The 26641-nt window shown below is 37.5% G+C and overlaps 1 protein-coding gene across 5 annotated transcripts in view; it reads right to left on the bottom strand.

The window, feature by feature from the left end:
- HBS1L (HBS1 like translational GTPase) overlaps positions 1-26641 on the bottom strand; it is a 76933-nt gene that overhangs the window by 3314 nt on the left and 46978 nt on the right. For all 5 annotated transcript variants that reach the window (XM_008162182.3, XM_054721731.1, XM_054721730.1 and 2 more), the window contains 12 exons: positions 23945-24053; positions 21617-21879; positions 20989-21154; positions 18297-18414; positions 16078-16224; positions 14357-14431; positions 13674-13791; positions 13184-13252; positions 9122-9226; positions 5950-6040; positions 5033-5141; positions 1589-1689 (listed from right to left, as the gene is read on the bottom strand). In XM_008162182.3, coding sequence (XP_008160404.2) covers positions 1589-1689; positions 5033-5141; positions 5950-6040; positions 9122-9226; positions 13184-13252; positions 13674-13791; positions 14357-14431; positions 16078-16224; positions 18297-18414; positions 20989-21154; positions 21617-21879; positions 23945-24053 — 1471 coding nt within the window. The remainder of the gene's footprint in view (positions 1-1588; positions 1690-5032; positions 5142-5949; positions 6041-9121; positions 9227-13183; positions 13253-13673; positions 13792-14356; positions 14432-16077; positions 16225-18296; positions 18415-20988; positions 21155-21616; positions 21880-23944; positions 24054-26641) is intronic.

Below are 26641 nucleotides of genomic sequence, written 5' to 3'. Positions count from 1 at the left end.
GAGAATATATTAAGACCTAATATCACTGAGCTAGGACTTACAGCAGGATGGGGAATTCAGGATTAGATTTGATGAGACAATTTCAGATTGAGAATTCTCCAAATCACTTGACTGGGTCAAACAACCTGGCTTCTGTCAAAAAGGATGTGACTTATGTGAACCAACTGTGTTAGAATCCTGGCTCTGCTATTTGCTAGTTCTGTGACCTTGAACATGTGATACAACCTCTCTAAGTTTCAGTTTCCTCATCTAAAAAATGGGGGAAATAATAGTACCTTCTTCATATGGTTCCTGAGCATATAAACATGTGAAAGCATTCATGACAGAGCCTATGAAACAACAGTCCTCCAGAAATGTTAGTCCTTAGCACATTTCTCAGCACATTACGGCAGACACTCATGCTAGAAGCTAAAGGCTGAGGTTAAAAATAAACAAGGATCTTTAAGAGATAAGAAGCCCTTTATAAATAATGGAGAAATAGGCATGGTTTAGAGCAGTGTGAAGATTCTCTCTTCCACTTGCAGCCAACCCATTAACCCACTAACCACCTTTGGCCTCTTACACAGGTGCAGATGAGGAGGAACACCCAAGGACAGAAAAAAGGGGATTTTGGGTGGGATTCCCCAAAGAGAAGAAGGGAGGAAAACCCCAAGGCTGAAGCAGCCAAGCCAAACTGTGGTTAGCCTTTAGTTGATTTAGGGTAAGAAACTTAAGTTCTCAGGAAGCACTTCCTTTGAAAGTGCTAGCCTTGTCCCAGCCAAAGGGGAATGGTCCCCACCTAGGCCTAGATATTAACAGTAAGCAGAGGGGACCAGCGTGATGTGATGAGCTCAGCTAAGGTTCCAGGTGACCACTGAGCAGAAGGAAAATACTTTCCAGGTGGAAAACACTGGGAGCTACAGTGTGTGTAGTGCGCTTTCTCCCTGGGTGTTCTTAGCATAGGGCCGTGGTCAGCAAACTGCGGCTCGCGAGCCACATGTGGCTCTTTGACCCCTTGAGTGTGGCTCTTCCACAAAATACCACGGCCTGGGCGAGTCTATTTTGAAGAAGTGGCGTTAGAAGAAGTTTAAGTTTTAAAAATTTGGCTCTCAAAAGAAATTTCAATCGTTGTACTGTTGATATTTGGCTCTGTTGACTAATGAGCTTGCCGACCACTGGCATAGGGAATGAATGACTCCCTGTAAGGAGAAGACAAGAAACTTAACAACACTCAGCTGGAATTTGGAACCAGTGGCTAGGCATAATTCAAGTTCATCTTTTAAAATGTAGGACTGGTGTGTTTTTTTAAATGCCTTTATTTTTACATTGCTTGATACATACATGTAAATTTATATTTCCATTTTATTTACAATCACACCCCATCATTACCACCATGCAGAACAGAAATTACATCTAGCATTCATACCTATGTAGGAGCTTAAATATTTATTTTTGTGTCTGTTTTAATCTAGTCCTTAAAAAAGTGATTTCTGGAACAAGTGAAAAGAGAGTTCACTTACCACCCCTAAAAATATTACACAAAAAAATTAAACTGTAAGAAATTTGCTTAAATTGCTTGTGTTTATTATTTATGCATTAAAACACTTACTTAGGCTTCTTCTTGGTGACCTCACCCGTGCTTTTGTTCAAGACGCTAATCAATCGTTTAATAACAGCAGGCTCACTGACAGTCTGGTAGTGTAACAGCACCTAAAACAAAACATTGTAACCCTGAATAATTGCTTACCACAGCATCTCTGGCCTAGTACTTGCTCACATTTAATTATATTAAATGCAGCACTATTGCCTGGGGTTTTTAGGATCTCCAGTTGCCTCCTCCAAGTCTCACCATTCTAATTAGCTTGTTCCCCAACTTACTAGGGGGAAAAGGTCACGGGAGGCACTTCAAACATCACCACCACTCACTGTGTATACTTTAGTGAATTGCATAACCTTCCTTATAGGGTGAGATGAGAATTAAATAGGATCAGAGACAGTGACTGGTACAAAAAGTGTTCAACAAATGTGAACTGTTTCATCATAAAAATTAGGGAAGGGGAATCATGTGACATTAAAGCAAGAATTAATATATTCACTGTTGGATAATGAGAATAAAATATTATAGGGGAGTTTAGAATGGCTTTGAAGTCAGACAGATCCGAGTTCAAATCTTAACTCCACACTTTCCAGCTGTACAATTTGTGACAAGTCCTTTAACCACTCTTAATCCCCAACAGCCCAGCTTCAGGATCCTTATCACTAAAATGAGGAAAATCAGATGTTATTTTAAAGTAGTGCCTAGCCACTTTAAAATGGTAAACATTCAGTTAATTGATGGCCTTACATATTAGCTATTATTGTTCATGTTTTATATATAAGAAAATTTAATATCAAAAAGGCTAAGTAACCTAATGTGGTTATGGTGACGTGTGTCAGAGACAAATTTTTGCTGAGGTCAACTGGAGTCAGTTAGGCTGTCCTCCATTCAAATAGTAAGGACTGAGTGTACACTATGTCTATAGCTAGGTTAGTGGAAAAATCAAATACCCAGGAAGTGGCCAAGCTATCAAACGTTTAAGTGGTTTGTAAGTACCATGTTATGCTATTTTCCTGAAGAAACACTGACACTTCTCTTCTGAAATGTCTTGGCTAAAATAGTTTGCATATTCAGAAAACAGAAGCCTGAAGAGTTTCAGATAAGGTTTAAGATTCTGTACTTCATGTGGGGTTGAAAGAATTAAATTGTCTACTGTTTTATAAACGATAATCTGTTAAGTAGCACAAAGTCAATGAGAAAAGGAAATTTCTTAAAAGGAAAATTGAAGGGTTATTTCCCAAAGAAGGAGGTAAGAGTTCAGGGCACCATCAAAAGATGAATAAATAAACAAAATGTGGCATTTACATAAAATGGAATATTATTCAGCCTTAAAAATGACTGAAATTTTGATACATGCTATAATATGGATGAACCTTGAAAACATCATATGAAGTAAAATAAGCAAAGTGCAAAAGGGTAAATAGTATTTGATTCTATTTATATGAGGTACCTAGAATAGTCAAATTCAGAGACAGAAAGTGGAATAGTGATTACCAGGGGACAGGGGCAGGAAAGGGGAGTTAATGTTTAATGGGTAGGTAGTTTCAGTTTGGTATAAGGAAAAGGGTCTTGAAATTGATGGTGTTGATGAATACATAACAATGTGAATGTACTTTATGCCACTAAACACTTAAAAATGGTTAATATAAGAATGAACTCTGTGTTTCATACACTCACAACTGTAAACCTACTTTTGCATCACCCTGTATTTATGTAGCAATAATAAATAAGTCCCTAAATAGTAAAATTTTAATTACTTAGGAAGCCTTTTCTTGGTTAAACATTACATTTTGAAAGGTTTCTTCCCACAGGAAGTGGACAATGACAAAACGTGACTGCTTTTCTGAAACACATTTCATCCTGCATTCGTGAATCGATACACGTGAGAGCAATCTCATTAAGCAGCACTGAAAAACTTTCAATTCAAACTTATTTTTAAGAAACTACAGTAGACAGGAAAACAGTATTACTATTCAAAGTAACTACTGACCTCTTGACCTATGTACCTCTCCATTGGCAAAAATTATTGCTGCATGAGTAAAAGCATGCAGAAACCAACCTCTCCAGCTTCTCCACTGGACATACTGCTTTCTAAGAATTAGTGCCATTTGTTCATAGCAATTAAATTGTAGTTCTTTGCCTATCAATACATGCATTTTGAATATTTAAAAATTAAATATTTTCATCTATAACAGGTTGTGGGTTTTTTTTGGAGAGAAGCTTCTACTCCCTTTTTTAGCTTATGGGAGAAATGGAATATAATTATAAAACGAAAATACTTAAACAGTATCTTATAAACATTTTATATGATCTAATTTACATAGGATTACAAAAAATTATCAGCAAAGCACATGACTCAAATAAAAGGGTGTAAGTATAAAATGAATTTAAAATAGCTAAATAAATGTATGTTTAACCCCTTAAGTATTATCACTAACTTAAATAAAGCTTAAAGGTCCATTAACTATTACTGTCTTACTTTTATTGCAAAGATGCATTGAATGGTGAGCTGTTTATATTTTCAAAGGGAAGCCATTTAATTCCACTGAGGAACCTTTTTTTTTACTGTCATGAAGAATCTGTACTATATAAGCTGATCAAGATAAAAGAAGTCTCATGGGAAAAATGCTCATTTGTCAAGTGGCAAAAACAAGTTACCAACCTATAAACAGAGTATAGCCTGAATATCTGAAAAAAATTACACATAAGAAAAGGAATTCATGCTATGCACAAGTAGCAGTATCTTTTCTGGATAAGTAACATTATAGCATAAAATCATCCTCTTCCCATAAATGTGTATGTTTCAAATGAAGCTGGTCCATGATAACCAGCAAACCAACCTCACAGCATGCAGAGTCTCAAGGTGTTGCTTCAGCACAATTAAGTTTACTCTATGGCAAGCATCCCCAGAATATATCCATAAATACCAATGGGTAGATAGCACGTACACAGAAAAACACACCGAAATGTAAAGAATATATATTTATGGATTATGCAATTATAGAACAATCTTACTAAGTTTATTTTCTTGTGTTTTTCAAAGTTTTCTCTAACAACGTATCACTTTTATAATCAGAAAAACTACAAATAAGCATATTAAAACAAAAAAACAGAAAAACCCAATTTACAATTAGTCAGATAACCTTTAGAACACAGTGAAAAAGGATCTACCAATTTCCCTAGATGAGCTGTATTATTACCATCAGTTTGTATCCTATTGATTATGAAATATCTACTCAATGCCTCTTTGAAAAATACTCAGGCTCAAGGATCACAATACAAAGTAAAATAAAAATGATTTTCAAATTCTAATTTCCTATTTTTCTGGATTAGAGTAATAAGATGTTAGCTGAAAATAACCACAGCACTATCAATTTTTAAAAAAATTATTACTTTTTAGGATAAAGTGACTTTGAATTTGTAAAAACAGTAACAACTGAACATTTTGAAACTTACAGGAAATCCTTTAGTGATAGGAATTTCAATATTAAAGATGAGGATTCGGGCTCTGAATCGAGTGCAAGCTTTAATGGGTTCTTTGGGACCACAAAATATACAGCCAACACTGTAACAAGAAAAAAGAAGAGAAGGTAGTTGGGGGACAAATAAATATACATCTAATAGGATTATCTCTACAATCATTTACTAAATAAAACAAGCAAGCAAATTAGGGTCTTTTTCTAAATATTCCCTTCTGGGTCAAAGTCTGGCTTTTTACCTTACTAGAGGCCTGGTGCACGAAATTTGTGCATGGGGGGGTGTCCCTCAGCCCAGCCTGCACCCTCTCCAATCTGGGACATCCCTCTCACAATCCAAGAGTGCTGGCTCCCAACCACTCACTTGCCTGCCTGCCTGATTTCCCCTAACTGCTTCTGCCTGCCAGCCTGATCACCCCCTAACCACTCCCCTGCCAGCCTGATAGATGCCTAACTGCTCCGCTGCAGGCCTGATTGCCCCTAACTGACCTCCCCTGCAGGCCTGGTTACCCAAACTGCCCTCTTTTGCAGCCCTGATCCCCACAACTGCCCTCCCCACAGGCCATCTTGTGGCGGCCATCTTGTGTCCACATGGGGGCAGCCATCTTGTGTCTTGGAGTTACAGTCAATTTGCATATTACTCTTTTATTAGATAGGATATCATTTTCACACATAACAGCTTTCACTCAAAGAACAAGTACGTGAGCTGACATGTATTGATTTCAATTTTAAGTAGGTTTGCTTATTATCCTTATACTTCCACAGTGCCTGGTTTTGGCCAAGTAAGACTCAGAATTAATACTCATTCTTTCATTTGAACTGGTCAAATGCAAAATGTATGTGTTTTGAGGTCCTATATCTAAAACAATGGTTGATTAAATTCATTTTCTCACTCACTTAATTTTGATGATATCCATCCCAACCAACGTAAGACTAACATGATCGCCTGCTGCTGCCCAATCGACAGGTTCATCATGCAGAGTGATTCCTGGAAATGAGTAAGAACCAAAGAATACAATGAAACACCTCAATATTGAACCATAACAACCAAGAGAGTTTGGCTGATTTGTGCCTCATCAGTCACTACTCATCATTTTCAATATGAATGGATCGAGAGTGAGAAGAGTAACTGTGAATGCTGAGGAAGACGCACTTCCTCTACACTTGACTCCTCTGGCAAACCACCCTAAACATTAAGTGACTTGTATTTGTCCATAAAAGGCTGATTTCTGCTTTTTTAATCGAGAATTTTAAACTCATTTACACAACTAGGTATATTAATTAAACAGGCCCCATTCAAATATTTGTTATATTAATGGATGTAGGTATAACAATACAGCTCCAATTACTTTTAATAACATAAAAAATGGGACTGGGGAAGCTGTCTAGTCTTCAGTTTTACGTCGAATTTGACAACCACCTAAACCAATCCAATGTTCTCCGAGGAGCCCATGGGCATCACTGCTCCGTCAGACGTGCTCTTGGCAGACCCTTTCACTAACTCCTGTCTCAAAAGAATGGCTGCCCAGAGACAGAGAGATGCACAGTGATAACTGGTTATATAAAAAGAGATTAATAATGTAAAAATTTTAATTTAAAAATGATCCCAGGTGCTGCCACATACCTCTCTTACCTAGGGATTAGCCTGGAGAACAACTGCAAGGGCAATCCTCTGCTGCCTTATTCAAAGACTTAAAAGGAATATCATATTTTATGATTCCATGGGTTAAGTTTATGGGGTAAGCTCCTTTCCACTGGAACTTTAGTCTTGTGATGAAGACAGTATGAAGGGCAACAACTGTCGAATAGTTCTTAAATGACATGTTTTTAGTAAATTATAATTTACCCTCATATTTCTGAAAATACTTATTTTTCCTATGTAGCATACACTTATGCAAGTTTCTTTAAGACTTTTTGAAAATTCGAGAACTTTAAGGGCTCTGAAACAACCTACACTTTTATTCAAAATTTGAATTATGTGCACATCTGAATTACTCTGAGAAAAGAGCCATAATTTTCATCAAGGTATCAAAGAGGTCCTTGACTCTAAAGTTGTTAACAATTCTGATATTAAGGAATATTTGCTAAATTTTCAACTAATTAAATTTAGTTTTCAAATGTAGATTTTAAATGACCATGATTTTGCTATGAAATGTGACATTGAAGACAGGAGCTAGCTACTTAACATTCACTAGAGATTGCCTTAATTTAAGATCGAAGGGCATTCATACCAGAAGTTCAATTAACAACAACAAAATCTGCAGATAATATATAATCTAATTTTCTGCCCCCAAACATGTTACACTGTCCTATATATGATATCTATCTTCTTGAAGACCTTCTTCACTGGACAGACATTACACACAAAAAGTTCTTTTTCAACACTCCATGCACTTGATAATGTTAATAAGGTAAAAATGTAATTAAGAATTTCCACTTGTTGGTTGCAGATTTAGTCACTTCTCTCTTTTAGGACACAGCTGGTTAATGAGCCACAGTAGCACCTAAAGTGTTCAGATAGAAGTGTGCATTAAACAACCAAATAAATGAAGCAAAGCACAGGGTTAGAAATTGAGAACGGAGAGCCTCCATGCTGGGGTAGAAGCACAGCTCTCAGGAGAGGTTGCAATACTCTCCAGGGGCTTCTGATATGGTGTCTCTTTAAGACCACTGGATTAAAGACAAATGGGTAGAGTTTTTCTGGAAGGGAAGTGACAGGAAGGAGTAAGGCGCAGAATGTGGGACTTTCAGAAGTGACCAAATTGTCACAAAGTAATCAATCTGTAAGGTCCATGGATAATTTTTAAAACATGGTTTTAATTAATGTCTACTAGTTATTAAAAAAACAACACTTCCTATTCTCAAAAAAGCTTGTTAACATAAATCAGTATTTCAAAACTATTATAGCTCTTGATCATTTTAAAAAACAAGAGATCTGAACCTGCAAGTTTTTAAAAAAATGTATATGTATTATTGTTTATCTAAACAGAATTTTCATGATCCCTAAGCAAGTCGAAAGAAAAAAGTAAAATGGAAATAATTTTATCTTTCATGCCCTTATTCATCTTTAAATGTAGGTTAAACACTATTACTTAGACACATATTCATTAATTTCTTATAATCATTAAGAAATTAGCTTTTAAAGTAATAAGCAAATTAAATTTTTTAAATGTACATTCAAATTTATAAAAAACTCTGGATATAAATTATAAACAAGATTAACAGAAGAAGAACTGAAATTTCAAAAAATTTTAACACTCACAGTAGATTACACTTTAGTTTAAAATTGTTACAAATACTATTACTTTATAGTATAAGCAGATCTGCATTTTTAAGTTGAAGTCCGAGGCTTAGTTGAAAGATTTAATCTTAAGGTAAGTATAACATTATACACTTTGAAGCACAATTTAGAAAAGAATAACATGTACACATGTAAGATCAAATGATTAAAAGATGAGAACAGTCATCAGCCATTATGAAAGGTCATATATTAGATTATGTACAAAAGCAATAATTGGTGTACTTTAAACTAGCTCATAATTAATTTCTCTTTTCAACATCAGGATTCTCTACATTTACATCTTATTTTCTTAGGTCTTCCTATAATTTTTGGGGGGAGGGTATAAACATGATCAAAGCTGTTACCATATAGTGATTTTGAAATGCACATTTCAAAACAACAGACTGCAGCAGTCTGCTTTGCCACTGACTGTTTAGTGCCCGGTTAGGTTGGACTTAATTTCTGCTACTGAATACTATTTTAAATGTATCTGTCAGGTGTCTCTACATCTGGTTAAATCCTAAACAGACTTCTCACATCAGTGTAAAAAAAAAAAAAAATGCTACCACAGTTAGAATGCTATAGGTACATATATACACACACAGTCACAACAGAAAAAAATCGTTTAATGTTTTCACATTTTTATCTTCAACAGTTAGTATCATTTTGACAGTCAGTTACAATTTCAGTAAGAGGTTATTTACTCTGGAGTAAATTATTGCACTACTTTTTAAAATGTGCTGTCTCAACGTAAGGGTTATTTAGCAGAAGAATTTTGCAGAGGAATACCTTTTGCAGTACAGGTTTCATTAGGAGGCATTGCTAGTAGTCGGTCACCAGTTTGGATATAACCAGCCTCAATTTTCCCAGTTACACAAAATCCAGATCCTTGATCTGCAAAACATACCCAAAGCTTATAATGATTCACAGAGCAATGTTATCTGATGATTAATGCTATTAGCTCTATTTGGTTCTCTAGCAGTTATATACAAAACTGTAGTTCAATGAACATCAATGTTAATCTCAGAATTTTTAACATATACTAATATGGCATACCACATTCTACTCTTGATTTTCTTACAAATAAAATTATTCATATTATAAAAAGTGGAAATTCATTTCTTCTTCAAATATATATTGAATGTTTACTAAGTACCAGGCACTCTGGGGATAAAGAGATAAAAATATAATCACCTACCCATAAGTTTACACCAATGAAGAGAAAGACAAAAACAATTACATTGTCCAGAGACAAATGTTATTTATAATGAACACTTAGAAACAGAAAAAGGCACACAGAAGAATCCATGTTGAGGGGGAGCAAGTACAGTTTAGCTGGGCACTTAGAAGGAGAAGGAACAGGAGATCACCAGGTAGCTTGTGTGTATGGGTAGGGGAAGCAGGAAAACACTGCTGACCCAGAAAACTTCATATGCAAAGGTGCAGAGTTATAACCGCATGTGGGATGTGCTAAGACCCAGTGTCATTTATATGAAATTTATAGGGACCACATGAAATAATGAAGTGTCTACAAGACATACATGTGGAGAAGATGCATTCCAGGGGGCACCAATCACACCAAATTCCATAAGAATGGAGCCGTGGAAGCACATTCCCTATGGGGATGTCCAGGAGCAGGTAGTACATTTACCTAGAGAATGTGAACAGATGGGTTGGAGATACAGATCTGGGAAGCATCAAGACACTGGAGGTAGATGAACTCATGCATGTCTGTACAAGAGGAGCATGCAGAGTAAGAGGACTGAAACAACAGAACACTAGTTAAAAGACAGAGGCAGAGGAGCAGAGAAGATATAGAGAGGTCAAAGACAAAGAAATGAGAGAAGGAGAAAGTGGGTCACAGAAACCAAGGGAGAAAAGTTTTAAGGCAGATGTGACTACGGTCTCAGAAGTAACACCAAATTCAAGTAAGGTGGAATAAGCAACCCAGCAATCATTTGGTAACCTCAGTGGGAACATACTGAGGAGAGCAGTGTAGTCAGAAGCCAAGAAGTAGCCAGAAGACAGAATAGCAGATGAAAAAACAGAGTCACAAACATTGCTAATCAAAAAAGAAATTTAAGCACCTCTAGTATTTTAAATAGATAACAGTAATTTGGAAAGCATTGCCATATATACTCTTCTACTACCAGAATGCTAGAAGCTAATAACAATAATAAATTTCAGCTTTTTAACCAGTTAACTGCCACGATATTTTGAATTTAATTAAAAAAGGTTCGCTGCTTGCGCCGATACTTGTGGCGTACAAACGGTTAAAATGATTTTTGTGAGACACCTTCATTCATTCATTATTAAACATTTATTAAGCATGTATGAGGTGCCAGGTACTGAGCCTGGTCCTGCAGATGCAGATAGAGAACAGACAGTCCTTGCCCTCAGGGAGTTCGCAATCTAAGTGAAATAGACAGCACTCAGACACTTATACTACTGCATGAGAAATGCAATGACAGAGGATACAGAAAACACAGAGAAACACCTCAGAGGATGTGTTTGGTGAACTCGCCAGTCATCAATTTAATGCTTCTCAGTTCCAAATCCACTCTTTACTGCCTGCTCTGTGAATAATGGAGATATGGGGGACAAGTGACATTTTTACTGTATTGACTTTTTAAATATATAAATATGTTACATCCTTCTGTTTACTGAGATTGTTTATTCCATTTCCATGTTATATATTTCTATACTAGAGGCCTGGTGCACAAAATTCTTGCACTCGGCAGGGGGGTTGGGGGGGCAGTTCTCAGCCCGGCCTGTGCCCTCTCGCAGTCTGGGAGCCCTCGGGGGGATGTCCGACTGTCGGACATCCTTAGCGCTGCCGCCAGCTGTGAGCCCAGTATCTGGCTGAGTGGCGCTCCCCCCATGAGAAGTCACTGACCACCAGGGGGCAGCTCCTGTGTTGAGCGTCTGCTCCTTGGTGGTCAGTGCGCATCATAGCAACTGGTGGTTCTGCTATCGGGCCGAAACCAGCTCTCCGACACCCCCCGAGGGGTCCTGGATTGCGAGAGGGTGCAGGTCAGGCCAAGGGACCCCAATGGTGCATGATCGGGGCCAGGGAGGAATGCAGGAGGTTGGCCAGCCAGGGAGGGACTGCGAGAGGGCTCCAGGGTGTATCCGGCCCATCTTGCTCAGTCCTGATCGGCCAGACCCTAGCAGCAAGCTAACCTACCAGTAAGAGCATCTGCCCCCTGGTGGTCAGTGCACATCATAGTGACTGGTCGACCGGTCAAGTGTCTGCCCCCTGGTGGTCAGTGCATGCCATAGCGAGCGGTTGAGCGGTCTTAGCATATCATTAGCTTATTACACTTTGATTGGTTGAATGGCCAACCGGATGACCGAACACTTAGCATATTAGGTTTTTATTATATAGGATAGGGTCTTACACTCATTAAGTGAGGTGTATTCTTAGGTATTTAATACACCACCTCCTCCAGCAATGTCTGTACCCTTCTGTGTTTGGGTACCTTCCCTCAGCCCTAGGGTACCACATAGTTTCCTTATCTACACTAATGAAAGAGAAATATGCAAATTGACCATCACTTTGCAACGCCCACCAGCCAATCAGGAGTGAGTATGCAAATTAATCCAACAAAGATGGCGGGTTACTTTGCATACGCAGGCGCCAAGCAGCCAGAGGCGCAGCAGCTGCTTGTGCGCGTGCTGGCACCAAGCGGCCTGGGTCCCGGGGACAGGCTTCCTCGGGACCAAGGCCACTCTGAACCACTAGGCCTGCACTCTAAGCCTATAGACCTGGGCCTATGCACGCAGGACGTCCTCAGGAGCCAGGCCACTCTGAGCCTGTAGGCCCATGCATACGCCTGGAGCAGCCGGGGTCCCAGAACGCCTCTGGCCACTCCGGGCCTATGCTCGTAGGCGCCGAGCAGCCGGGGGCGGGGCGGAAACATCCCCGGGACCCAGGCACTCCGAGCCGACGCACCCACAAGCGGCCAGGGGCAGGGCGGGAACATCCCCCGTAGCAAGCGAGCCAACAGCAGACTGCAGGGGAGCAGACAGCTGGGCCCTGCTTGCCCCTGGCCGGGGCAGCAAGGGGCAAGCAGTCCCCTGCAGTGAGCGAGCAGACAGCAGGGCCCTGCTTGCCCCTGGCTCTGGTGGTGAAGGGCAAGCAGGCCCCCACAGAGAGCAGATACCAGGGCCTGCGGTGGCATCAAGCAGAGAGCAGAGAACCATGGAGAACAGGCCTAAGCCATCAGCAGGACTTCCCCTGAGGGCTCCCAGATTGGAGAGGGTGCAGGTCGGGCTGAGGGACCCCCCAATGCACAAATTTCATGCACCTGGCCCCTAGTATCTTATATCACTCTTTTTTCACATTAACAATCCTTTATATTGAACTTCCTATTTTACCTATGTGGAGTAGATATCTCCTGATTGAATCCAGACTCCTACAGATAGATAGGAAATGAATAGAGAGAAGAACAAACCTTGGGTAGGCATTGTGGCAACAGGGACCCGCCAATGTGGTTAAGAAAGAGTGTACAATCCAGTTTGGTAGAAGAATATAGAAACTAAGGGGCTCTACTATGAGAAAAAACTATGAGGCTAGAAAGATAAAGGATAAAGTATTTTCATACCTGAAAAATAAATGAGTCGGGGAAATAGTGAGTAAACTGAAGATTTTTCTGGGCAGGGGAGTTAAGAAACTAGTACTGTGCCCTTTAAATTTGGCAGTGATCCTCACATTGGCATAAAGAAGAGAGAATCTGAAAGACAATATAATAATTTTGTCCAAGAAAAGAGGTCAGGAGATAACAGAAAGGCAGGGGTCATACTGCAATAGTACTGTAGAGGTAGCAGTACTGCAGAGGGAGCACTTACCTTTGAAAACATCAGATACACATAATCTAAAAGGCTTATCGATAGATCGTTGAGGAGGCTTGAAGGAATCTGAAAAAAATGGCAAAAAAGCTAGGTTTAATTTAAAAGTAATTTTTGACTCATGCCCAAAGAGCCCAATAAAGCCCCATCTCTCTTAGAAAATAATTATTTTTTATAAATATAAAAATTAATAGCAAATTGACATTCATATAATACTTTGTAGTTTATAAAATGTTTTCACACATATTAAATCATTTAATGTCAACAACAGTCTGTGAGGTGGGTAGGGTAGGTATTAGCCTCATTAATTCAATAAGGAAAAGTGAGTATTAGTTTAAATATTGCATGTTACTTCAAATCTGGTAACATAGCTCCTCTAAATACAAATCCAATGCTTTTGCACACACAACACTGTCTACCATAAAGAACTCTAAACAATAATTAATAGCAAATTTATAATGCATCAAAATTAGTAAGGCAATATTCTTACCAATTTGTTCTAGTAAACATAGTCCTTTATACCATTTTGTAAGTTCACTCGACTGGGATCTAGTGATTAGATTTTCACCACTGAGACCACTTGTAGGGATAAAAGCAACATCGCTTTCCTATTAAAAAAGATTGGATATATGAAACTTAATACAACATTGTTTCTAAAAAGTTAAAAGGTTCACTATTACCATAATTGCACCAAGTTGGCAAAAGCAACAACAATGTACTTTTTAAAAGTAATAGAAATCATAGTACTACAATCCTGATCTCATCCAACATTTTCAACTTTTTTAATTTTGTGGGAAATTTACAAATATGTTCCAAAACATGCCAAGCATTTTACCTAGTAACATAGGCATATTTCACATTTTTGCTGGAGAAATTCCTCTCTACTGCTTTCCACTTTTCTCTGTGATTGCCCTAAACCATACACCTAATTGAATAGGTGGGAAAAAAGTATTTTATTTGTATTAAGTCCAAGCCAATTTACAAAATATATGCAATTTAAGGTGAAGTAATCCAAAGAACTAAGATATAATATACACATGATACCGGGGTAAATAAAAACAAAAAGAATTCATGACATTTAACAAGAACACCAACATATTTGTTTTTTCTCTCATAATAATAAAATGAGACTTAAGGAAAGTAACTACATAAATAAATTTAAAATTACCTTACCTTAAAACCTGCTTGCTTAAGAAAGTGCCCAAGTTTTCCAGTAATCTCTTGAAATCTTTCTTGTTGCCAATTAACCTGATAAAGATCCAATTTAGGTTTAAAACTATGATTCAGACACAGGCTATATATAAAATTTAAATTTATACAATAAAATGTAAATAATCAAGACTATAAGACAAACATAAAATCTATTAAATACAAAATCCTTTAGCCAGTAAATCTATAGATGCAAGTGGTGGATCTTTTTTAACTGAATTCAAAATACCGTGGCAGTTAACTGGTTAAAATTAAAACTCAAAATATAAGTTTTCACTATTAATATGATCTAAAAGTAACTTCTACAACAGAAAGCCTAGAAACAAACTCTAATACACACAGACATTTTTGTATATGTTAAAAGTGATTTCAAATCTGGGGAGCAAAATGGATAATTTATTAAATTGTGCTTGGACCAACTGATGAAATATAATACAAAGCCAAATAGACTAAAAATGTAAATGTAATATGAACTCTAGATAGCATTATGCATACTGTATTATTTAGAGGTAAGGGTAGCAATGTCTGTAACTTACTTGGAAATTCATATCAAAATGAAATGCATTAAGATAGGTACAGGGGAAGATAGACAAAAATGTGATCAAGCAAGTAGTAGAATCTTTAGTAGTGAGTATAATATAGGTGTTTACTTTAAAATTCTTTCAACTTTTGTTTACATTTGAAATTTTTCATACTAAAATACTGGGAAAAGATAAAAGGTATATGTGATAATGATATCACAGAAGAACTATGTAAAAAAATGTAGGTGAATATGTATCTGATTCCAGGGTAAGAAAATGCTTAAAAGGAAATATTTATAAATTTGAATATATGTCAAAAGCACACCACAAATAAAATGAGAAGTAAAATAATAAATTGTTAAAAATATCTAAGACAAAGATAAGAGATTAATATCTTTAATAAGTAATGCTTACAAATTGATAAGAAAAAAATTCAAAAATGAGCAAATTTATAAATAATTCCAAAAGAAAAAATATAAATGGTCAATAAATATACAAAGTATATTTACATATTATTGTAAATACTAAAAAGCAAGTTAGGAAAAGAAATATCATGTTTTATTTATCAAATTGGAAAACAATCCTTTAAAATCAGCAATGTTGATAAAATGTGGGTAAATAACTATGCCATAAGTATCAAGAGAAAGCAACTAGAACTGCTCTCAAAGGTGTTTTAAAAATTTATATGCTCTTAAGCCAGAAATTTCCACAGAATAAACTATTTCTAAACACACACGAATACACACAAAACTAGAAATATTCATAAGTGTGGGACTGTTTGAATAAATTGTATCTTTAAAATAAACTAGAATAAAGTTATAAAAACAATCTCTTTATATAAAACTTATTATTACTTGGAAACATGCACAAAACTACTGTCAACTTTTTGAAAAGGCAGATAATAAAAAATATTATTTATACTAAAATAAATGTGTATTATTTTACAACTGAAAACAAATTTAAGATATTTTAATTTTGAAAATAAGAAGACATCTTTTTGCTTAAAATTACTAATTAACCATTTATTTAATATCAGAATCATGACTTTCTTTTTTCAGATACGGCAACTGGACTTTTAAAATACACTAGTCACATCTAAGGTCCTCAATATGGCAGAATAACATCTTAATTAGTATCTATAACCGTCATAAACCCTTTACATACCTGATCCATTTTATTGACTGCAACTGCAAGCTGTGTTACTCCAAGAGAACGAACCAAGAGGCCATGTTCTCGTGTTTGTCCCCCAGTCTCAAATCCAGCTTCAAACTCTCCCCTGCTGGCATCTACAACTAAGACAGCTACATCTGCCTAGGGAAGAAAAAACAATCAAAACTAGAAATAATGTCACAATTTTAATTCAAAGGAAAGATTTTTCAGCTGATTGTGTATTGGTCAGATCTGAAAGGCAGATTCTAACCCGACACCAAACAACAAAGCAAATACAACAAAAGAATTACACAGATGATTTATTATTTTTCAATTAAAAGAGTACCAGCATGCAGCAGGGGGAAAATGATAAAGAAAAAAAAATTCTCATATTTGATTATATTACTAGAGGCTCGGTGCACAAAAATTCGTGCACGGGTGGGGGGAGGGTCCCTCAGCCCAGCCTGCCCCCTCTCACAGTCTGGGAGCCCTCAGGGGATGTCCTACTGATGGCTTAGGCCCGCTCCCCATGGGAGCAGACCTAAGCCACAGTCTGGCCTCCCTCTGAGGGAGGCTACTGGGCAATCAGGGGGAAGGCACTCCCCCCATCACCCCGCTGCTGCTGCTGCTGCTGCTGCCAGCCACCGAGGCTGCCGGCCCTCAGCCCTTTCTTCTTAGCACTGGCCCTGCCCCCCGCCCACTGGTGGGGCGGGTAATCTGGGGCCAGGCTAGCTGGGGGAGGGGCTGTGGGAAGTTGAGGCACCGCAGCTGCACACCGTCCAGTCTCTGCGGAGGCTCCGGAACCATGGCACTGCTATCTCTCCCAGCGCTGCCTCTGCTGAAGGAGGGGCCACGGCACGGGTGGGACCGGACCAGGCCCGCCGCGTCGCTGCCTCTCCCACGCCGCAGCTGCCCTCGGCCTTTCACAGGCCTTTTGCAGCCTTGGTGGCTGCCCTTGGCCTTTCACAGCTGCAGGCAGCCACTTCAGCTTTGTCCAAAAGGACGTCCAGAAGATATCAGGTCTAATTAGCATATTGCCCTTTTATTAGTATAGATTAGAATATGAGGGTAAAGGAGGAAAAACAGAAACAAAATTAAAACAGAAGTCACACTATTGTCAGGTGACACGGGCAAATTTTTTAACTCTCCATATTTTCCAATAATCATCTGTTATAAAAGAAATTAATGTCCTATATGTGCAGTGTTATATGTAAGTTTACAAACTATTTTTTAATCCTATAAAGAATGTAAAGAGCCCTAACCGTTTTGGCTCAGTGGATAGAGTGTTGGCCTGCGGACTCAAGGGTCCCAGGTTCGATTCCGGTCAAGGGCATGTACCTTGGTTGCGGGCACATCCCCAGTAGGGGGTGTGCAAGAGGCAGCTGATCGATGTTTCTCTCTCATTGATGTTTCTAACTCTCTATCCATCTCCCTTCCTCTCTGTAAAAAATCAATAAAATATATGGAAAAAAAAAAAAAAGAATGTAAAGAAACCATAGGGGGAAAACTCCCAAGCTTCATTATTTCTGCATAAATTCACTCTGAATATATAGGACTTGAATATATACGACTTGCAAAAAGGCAGATGTTGAAATCATCACTCCAACTTAATAAATGAAATGTATATCTCATCAAGCATTTTTACTATTATCCTCTACCTAATAAAAGAATAACATGCTAATTGACCGTACCTTCGTGACGAACGTACCTTTGCGACACCCACCAGCCAATCAGGAGTATGCAAATTAACCCAACAAAGATGGCAGGTTAATTTGCATACACAGGCACTGAGCAGCCGGGGGTGGGGCGGGACGCTTGCGTCGTCACCATGGCAATGACGCAGGCGTTCTGCACCACCCTAGCCACTCTGGGCCTCTGGGCAGCGTGGGAAGGTGGAAAGGCGGCTCGGGGCCGGAGCAGAAAGGTGGCTCTGGCCAGAGCGAAGGTGGTGCCAGCAGCCAGGGGAAGGAAGGCCCATTCTTGCACGAATCTTCGTGCATCGGGCCTCTAGTTTTCACTATAAAGAAATTCATAGCTTTTACACGTTTGTTTCTTTGTAATGAATTAGAAAAAGTTTTATAAAGTACAGATAAAGAGATCATGAAAAATATTTCTCTATTTTTTCTAACTTTTTAAAAGTTAAAATTTTAAATGTTATAACCTAGAATTATAACCTCAGCATCAGGAAATTTTATATACATGTAGTGCACTATCATTAAGGAAATATCTGGTACCTGGGCCGCTCCCGTAATCATATTTGGAATGAAATCCTTATGGCCTGGAGCATCCATTAATGTTATAACTTTGGTTGTGGTCTCAAACTTTGTCATACCAACATCCATTGTTACTCCCCTTAAAGAAAACATAAAATGGTTATAATGCACTATATAAATAATCAGTGTAATGGATTAAATTATTTCATAATATAAGTTAAATTACAGTCTAAATTCTTAAGTAATAATGGGGATTTTATTATATAGCTTATTACTTTGAGAAATTAAGCTATCAATTTGGGCTAGAATTTCTGCTGTGACAGAATTACACCCATAGAACTTTAAAATAAAGTGTGGATGCAGCAAAGATTTTTTTTTCCTTTCTTTTGGTAAGCAATGTAGATTGGAAACAAAGGAGGATATGTGGAGAAATCTCCAAAAAAGAGAACAGTAAAATGAAGAATGATGACTATCAGAGGGTAGTTTTCCTCTCCTTCTTATGTGTATGCTTCACTAATTATAGAAACAAACTTAGGAAACTTTCATCTGTAAGACCAGTCAGTATGTTACACATTAGAAAACAGGAGATATCAAAGGCAAGGCCCCATTTTTTAAAAATTGAGAAAGGTGAAGAGTAGTTTGTTTCACATCCCATTTCATCCTTCTTAAAGACCAAATACAGTGCCTCTTGATAGCCACACAAATGCAGATTCGGGTTATAAGAAAGCCCAGGGAGGGTCTGCAAAGGAACTAAGTCATTCTAGACTTTAGGAATTTAGAAGAGAAATCAGGTGGGCAATGAACTAGGTAATTACCCATATGTTCTGCCCAGGATAATCCAGAGTGATGAATAAGCACTCCCTTTTACTATCTAGTATCCCAACAACTATAATGATATATTACATGTTCACCCTAACAGGAAGGTAACTGTGGTCTCCTTACTCAAGTCATTCTAGTTTAATCTGAACCCATGGGCCATTTGAACTTCTGAAATTATGCTTCATTCTCTTTAATAATCCCGAAATAATTGCTTTTAGATTAGTGATGAACCGAGACTTATTCCAAGATCCTCCCTAGACTTCTTTGACCACTATATACTCTTCACTCAGCTCTGGTCTAGATTTGTAAGCCTACAGATGTCATTCATTTTACTAATTTCTGTTCAACACGCAATTAGAATTAGGATTTACAAATATTTAACATGCTGGGATAAACAACACATCATATTTTTTAAATGTTATTAAGGAACATAAACTGGCGAGTTAAAACTCCCATTCTATGTCTGGAAGCTTCTCCTAGCTACAGAATGAAGGAATATTCTAAAAATTGCATCATGCTGAATAATGGAGAACTAGCAGCAGCAGAAATATGACAGATAACCAGCAGATGTATTCTTTTAAAAACCACTAAAAGTAGTGACTACTCTAGGAATGAGATTATTATGTCACTTCCCAGCTCAACTCACTTAAGGAAATTCACACAAGTCATTCTAACTTAGTGTCCTAAATCTGTTTATGTACTTAATAGATGACACAAAGCAAAAAAAACCCAAATACTTTAATAATCTTCACAGTAAACTTGTAGATAAAAATTTGTTTAGTCTTCTGATATCATACATAAATTTCACTGTTTTCCAATATAAGTTTTTTAAAAATTTGTAGCTGTCCCACTAACTTTTCTTACTAGGTTGGAAAACAAGCATGTGATACTATATGTAGAATAAAGGGGTCACCTATAAGAGAAAAAACCACTGTAACATAAATTCCTATTTATCAAAAGAGCTAAGAAATATTAATATCCCCTTTATTGAGAATTACCTTATATATTATAATGTAGACTATACAAGACTCCAAGAAAAAATACACATTTTTAAAAAGCATGAAAATCCAAATATATTCTCTATTCACATTCAGAATGAAGACACAGGCACAGAGAATAACCACTGTTGAATCAGGACTTTCAGAGGACTTCAGGTCTTTAGAGTAATTATTTTGAGACAGCTGACACATCTGCCATTTCACTTAATTATTAAGGTTCTCTTTCTTTCTTCACAAAGGTGCCACTGCCTCCCCCATCCCTACAATTCTAACTTGATATATATCACCATTCTAAAAAGGCTTCAAAAGAAATATTATGAGTATTTCTAGCTGCATTCTCCTGCTAGAATCTCTCCAATATTAGCACTGAACATAGTAACAGATACAGAAGAAGTAACTGACTTGATTAAAACTATATGGTAGGAGATAGGCTTAGTCACTTGCTGACTTTTGTCTCATGAAACATAGTACAAAAAATATAAAAGTAAATTAAGTCTGGTCATTTGCATTTGCTAGACATTTTACTACAAAAAGTTACCTTTCCTTTATAATCTGACATAAAATTAAAAGTCTTACTCATAATTTTAATTCAAAATCAAGGCAATTTGACATATACTTAGGGAAGTAACAACAGAAACGTCACTCACTGAATAATTAGCTAAGCATTTTTACTGCTTTTTAAAAAGTTTTAACAAACTTTCTTTTAAACTATTCTCATAGAAATTGGAAGAGTAAAAAACATGTAGATGCATTATGTATGTAGTAATGAAAACTACAGTAAAAAAATATTTCTCAAATAATAGAAATCTTTTTTCTAAAAATAGTATAAAATATTTCATGGTGTTTCACACATATTCAACACATTTTACATACTTAATTAAAAATATAGTGACTACCTTTCCCTTTCTTCTCCAGTCTCATCCAAGACCCATGCATATGCAAACGAAGCTTTCCCAGCCTTTTTAGACTCTTGTTCATACTTATGCATAGTTCTTTTGTTTACATTACCCAGAAGATAAAGCATATGGCCCATCAGAGTACTTTTCCCAGCATCAACATGACCTAAGGAAAATTGATTCAGGATTAATACTAGGTACATTTTCCAGATGTTGTTCACATTGAGGCATTGCATGAACATGGAACTCAATAGTTCACAGTAGTGTTTAGAGTAATAAATACCAATTTTTATTAAATGATATTTAAAACAATTAAATGGAGGGAAAAGAGCATGTCTTTTCAAAGAGGAGGGGAATTTTCCTGATTTTTGTAAATTAAAATTGTCAACAAGACATGCCATTTTCAAAATGGTCACAAATGAAAAGGTCACAGTGAAGTCTAATGACCCTGGTAAGTTGGTATTATTTCACCCTGGGAGACTAGAAAGCATTATGATTCAATGCCCCCTTGCTTCATGTCCATTACACCCAGAGAGACGCAGAGTGGAACGAGTTCCCATGCTGTAACTAGGAAGCTGTGAGGCTGAAGCAGAGTTGACTGACAGTCCAGTGGGGCAAAGGACATTACCAATGACCACTAAGTTGAGGAGTTGCTTCCCTCCTTGCCGCTTCTCCAGCTCTGCTTTGACATCTATCTGCTGCTTCAGCTTGCCAGACTTTCTCACTGGTGTTTGTGTTGAACTCTGCTCCTCTGATGCTTGAATGGTGTGGGGTGGAACAGCTGATTTAGAGACGGAATCGAGAACATCAGAAGAAGCGATGCTGGTATCGTCACTAGGGTGTCCTTTTTGAGGTGTGTGGAAACCATGACCATTTTCTTCAGCTGTTACTCTAAAGAAAGCAGAGATAGGAAAAGTGTTAAAACCAACTCAACAGATGTCCTATAATGTCAGAAGGGCAGAGAAGTCCTCTCTTCATCTTCCTTACACTTGCAATCCAAAAATGACCTCTGCTAAGTGGTTAGAGTCTGTTAAGGTAGAAATGATAAGTAGCTAGACCCAAACCACACAAATACAGACTTGGAAGATCTCAGAAGAAAAACAGTCTACCAAAACGATGATAAGAAGAAAATATCCTGTAAAATAACTGAAATTCAAAGTCTAATTAAGCCCATAGTCTTAGCCATTTAATCCTATCAAAACAGATGGCATAAAGGGGGCATTTTTAAAAGATTGACACAAAATGTGTTCCCGGAGATAAATTAGTAGTAAAGAAAAATTAGTTTTATCCCTAACTTATTCTGACAAGAGAGAGGACTTAGAATCTCTTTTGCTCAAACTTTAAGGGAGCTATCTCTAAATGTCTACATTAATACTTTTGGCAAAGGAGTCTCAATTCATTAATTCAAAAAATACTTGATTGATTTACTAAAAACTATAACACATACTAGGCACTGATGTTGAAAAGAAGATATAGAAATGAGAAAGTTACCTATTACTCTCAGAAGCTTAGAATCTAGCAAGGGGCTCAGACACATAAAGTAGAAACAAGGCCACCTAGCTTAACTTATTCTCTCCTTGACAATGAAGATGCCTCTTTGGCTATTCTCCATAGAAACTATAGCAGTGCTATCCTGTGGATAGCTATAAAGAATGTGACTTAACCCGCCAGACTGTGATATGCCTTACATTTCCATCATTGACCATAGATAAATAGAATCAGGACAAAGAATAGGTTAAAATGCAAGTTTCCCTCTCAGGGCATTTTTATATGCTCCACACTTAATCCACAGGAAAGAGACAGATTGTTATTATCTACAACTTTGTTAAAAACCTCCTATCCATTCCCATTTTATTTTGTTTTGCAAAATCTCCAATAGCCAATTTTGGTGTTCATTTTTTTAATAATGCTTAAACTAGTTTCATCTTGAACTACAGAGAAAAAATTTTACTAATGTGAAAAATGCTCCCATCCTTTAAAAAATTCCAACAGGCTAAATTAAGTGAGATCAAATTTAGACTATAATTTGCAAACATTTATCTGAATGCCCAGAGCTAGCTCTAAATCCAGTTATGAGTATGTGAAATAGAGTTTATTCTTATATTATTCTTATTTATTAACTAGAGGCCTGGTGCACGAATTCATACACCAGTAGGGTTCCTCAGCCTGGCCTGCAGGATCGGGCCAAAACCAACTCTCCAACGATCCCCTGAGGGGTCCTGGATTGCGAGAGAGCACAGGCCAAGCCAAGGGACCCCACCAGTGCATCATCAGGGCCGGGGAGGGACATGAGAGGTTGGCCAGCCGGGGAGGGACTGCGGGAGGGCTCCAGGGAGTGTCTGGCCCATCTCACTCAGTCCCGATTGGCCGGACCCCAGCAGCAAGCTAACCTACCAGTCGGAGCTTGTGCCCCCTGGTGGTCAGTGCATGTCATAGCAACTGATCGGCTGATCAACTGTCTGCCCTCTGTGGTCAGTGCAGGTCATAGCAAGTGGTTGAGTGGCCTTAGCATATCATTAGCATATTACACTTTGATTGGTTGAATGGACGACCGGACACTTAGCATATTAGACTTTTATTATATAGGATTATTGCATTATTTATTTGTATTGCAACTGTAAACCTACTTTTGCCCATCCCTTACAAGTAATTCCTAAATGCTACTTACCTACGCCATCTAGTGGCACAAGAAGTCCCTATCTCAACAGTGTTAGATTTCACAAAATCATGTTTTTAAAGTAGCTATAAATAATTGAATTTAAATAAAGAAATTGATAATGAGATTATGTTACATACATGGGTAAGTCTAGAATCAAGTCTAATTTCTTATCCCCTTCTTTTGTACTATGACATATTGAAGACTGTGGGTAGCTCAATGTTAATGATATATTTTCTGAAAGTCTAACAGGACACAAACTAATTTCAAAAAAGGAGGGGGGAGGGTTATAAATCTTACCCAGGCACTTCAAATCCCATGGTTGGCTTCTTTCCAGATACAGTCATTTTAGCAACTTTTGGCACAATATCACATTCACTTCTAGATGACTGGGAATCTACTGATTTTCCTAATTAAAGAGTAAAATACAGAAGTTTAATTAATTAAAGTTCATTTCTAGAAACATATATATTAAATAAATATATAATGAAAATTACATTTCATAGAATTCATGTCTTTATAAACACATATTCTTTTCTCTAAAACATTTTAGTAAAATATTAAAAAGCTGAAAAAAATTCTTCTGATACCCTATTCTGGAAAATCCCCTATATCAGGCCTTTGTTGGGCTTAACCTCCACCAAATCTCTTCCTAATTTTGAATTGACTCTTAAGTTTCAGTATTAAGAGGTCACGAGGTGGTTTCTGCACTGCACCTTGTTCAGACAATACACATAGACCCTCTATCTCCCTCTCCCACCACACCCTTTCACAATACTAAAACTGTTTGGTCAGTTAGCAGATGGCTAAACTATTTTTAATCCTGTGATACCTATAAACTGATGAGAAAGCTGAGAGTCTGCTGAATTGTGCTGAACACTGCATTTATTTCACTTGCACACAATAATAAACTTAGTAAGACATCTGCTATCTATAAATGTGGGGGGAAAGGTCATCGTAGAAAAAGTGAATTAAGAACATGGAGGAGGATAAATTATGAGCTACATCGAAGTACGACTTAATGCATATTTGATCCTTTATATGCACACATAGACACACACACACACACACACACACACACACACAGAATTCACGGAATTGCTTAGAATGTAACTTTATAATTTTCAACAAGAGTCCTATCAGGATTGGGTCCACATAAGACTACAGAAACTGCGACACTGAAGAAATAGCAAGCAGCCAGTTGCCTGCTGAGACTGAGGGTAAATGAGGAAAGTAAAAAGCCTGGTGAAGCAAATCAAGTTTTCGACAATCGTTGCACAAAGGAGAATGATTTTAATATTAAAAAATTAGGAGGACTGTTGGATAATATTGAGAGCCCACTTAAGACTTGTAATAATGAATTTATGATGGAATCAATCTGCCTTTCTCTGTGACTTTCTCTAGCAATGTTCAGCTCAGGAACATGCACAGAGAGGACATTATTAAATGCTTCATTCAGGGTTAAGTTTCTACCTAACAGGTGCAAGAAGAGCAGAAAAAGAAGGTAGTTGAAGGTACTGGCAAAAGTTGACATTATCTATAATAATAAAAGCGTAATATGCTAATTAGACCGGACATTCTTCTGGACGACCTTCTGGATGAAGCCGAGGCAGAGGCGGCCACCACAGCATTAGGTGCCAAGCCCCTTGCACGAATTTTGTGCATCGGCCTCTAGTAAATAATAAACTCTAAACTACATTTTAAAAAATAAAATATAAGAGTACTGATGCACTGGGAGAAAGTAAGAGAAAAAGTCATGACATGAGCACAACCAGGCAGTTGTGGCCAGAATGAAATGTGTGAACTAGCAATTCTGAAGGAGGGGGCATTAGTGAATTGCTGATGAGAGGTGAAGGTCACTGGAAGTGAGGTAGTCAAGGAACTGAAAGCCCAGGGTGTCAGACTTGGTTTTTCCACAGTGATACACAGGCAAGCTATGGTTGTGAAGAGTTTAGGGTGAAGAAGGAAACTGTAAACCTGCTGCTAAAGTCTTCAATGTATAAGAAAAAGTAGATGAGGGCAATGAGGGCCAGTAGATGAGGGCAATGAGGACTAATGAAAGGTTGGTTCAGGCAAAAAGACGGGCATATTAAGGGAACAGAGATTTAAAAAATAAAATAAAAAGGATAAAGGAATAGCAATGTTGGAAAAGGCAGCAAAAAGAACAAAGCTGCTTTTCCAGACCCTGAAGTTTGAAAGGATATTAATGAAGTAAGGCAAGGAAGTAGAAAAATACTAGAAAAACATTGAGAATTATAGAGGTATTTGCTTCTCATAAAAAACACAGTTCCTTGGATTATAGCAAATGTAGAGAGGAGTGAAAGGTGAGTGAAGGTTAGGAAAGAGGAAACTGAAAGCATTATCCTGATGTTTTGTGTATGAGGGTTGGGGGGAGGACACCCTAATTGACTAAGACAAGAAAAAGGCACGGTGGATTTTGGCCTCAGTTAAAAGAAGAGGGGAAAGAATCATAAAGCACAAAATGTCTCAATCCAGGCGATATGTTCCCACTTCCCATTAAGTTATTTCTTGGCCCACTTACACATTGAGTACATTGAAATAGTGTAACTTTGACTTTAAAAAAAAGTAGGTGTGTCATGAAATAACATAAAAGGTCACTAAGCATAGAGAAAAATCATAATGTGATCCTATAATATTTCTCAGGATGCAGTATATTATTTTTCATTCTGGTGATTCTTATTTATAGGACATCAAACACAAGATGTAGTATTTCAAATATGTGGTTATGTAAGTGCAAGACTTTTCTTAGAGGAAAAATGTCTAGTATTATAGATCTGAATATCACCCACTAAAGAGTCAGTCTTAAACCTTTTATTTCAAACTCTTGCTGAACTTAAACGAAAACCTCTGCTTGCACATCCACAATTTACCCTCTTCAGACTCACCCCTTTGGTCTTAAAGCACACTCAGCATTCGACTACTAACTCTTTGAAGGTAGGAACTGCTTTATGGATATGTTCACCTACTCCACAGAAC

The sequence above is a fragment of the Eptesicus fuscus genome, chromosome 10 (genome assembly GCF_027574615.1).
Source record: "Eptesicus fuscus isolate TK198812 chromosome 10, DD_ASM_mEF_20220401, whole genome shotgun sequence".
Classification (NCBI taxonomy): Eukaryota; Metazoa; Chordata; class Mammalia; order Chiroptera; family Vespertilionidae; genus Eptesicus; species Eptesicus fuscus.
This window is presented reverse-complemented; position numbering and strand designations above follow the sequence as displayed.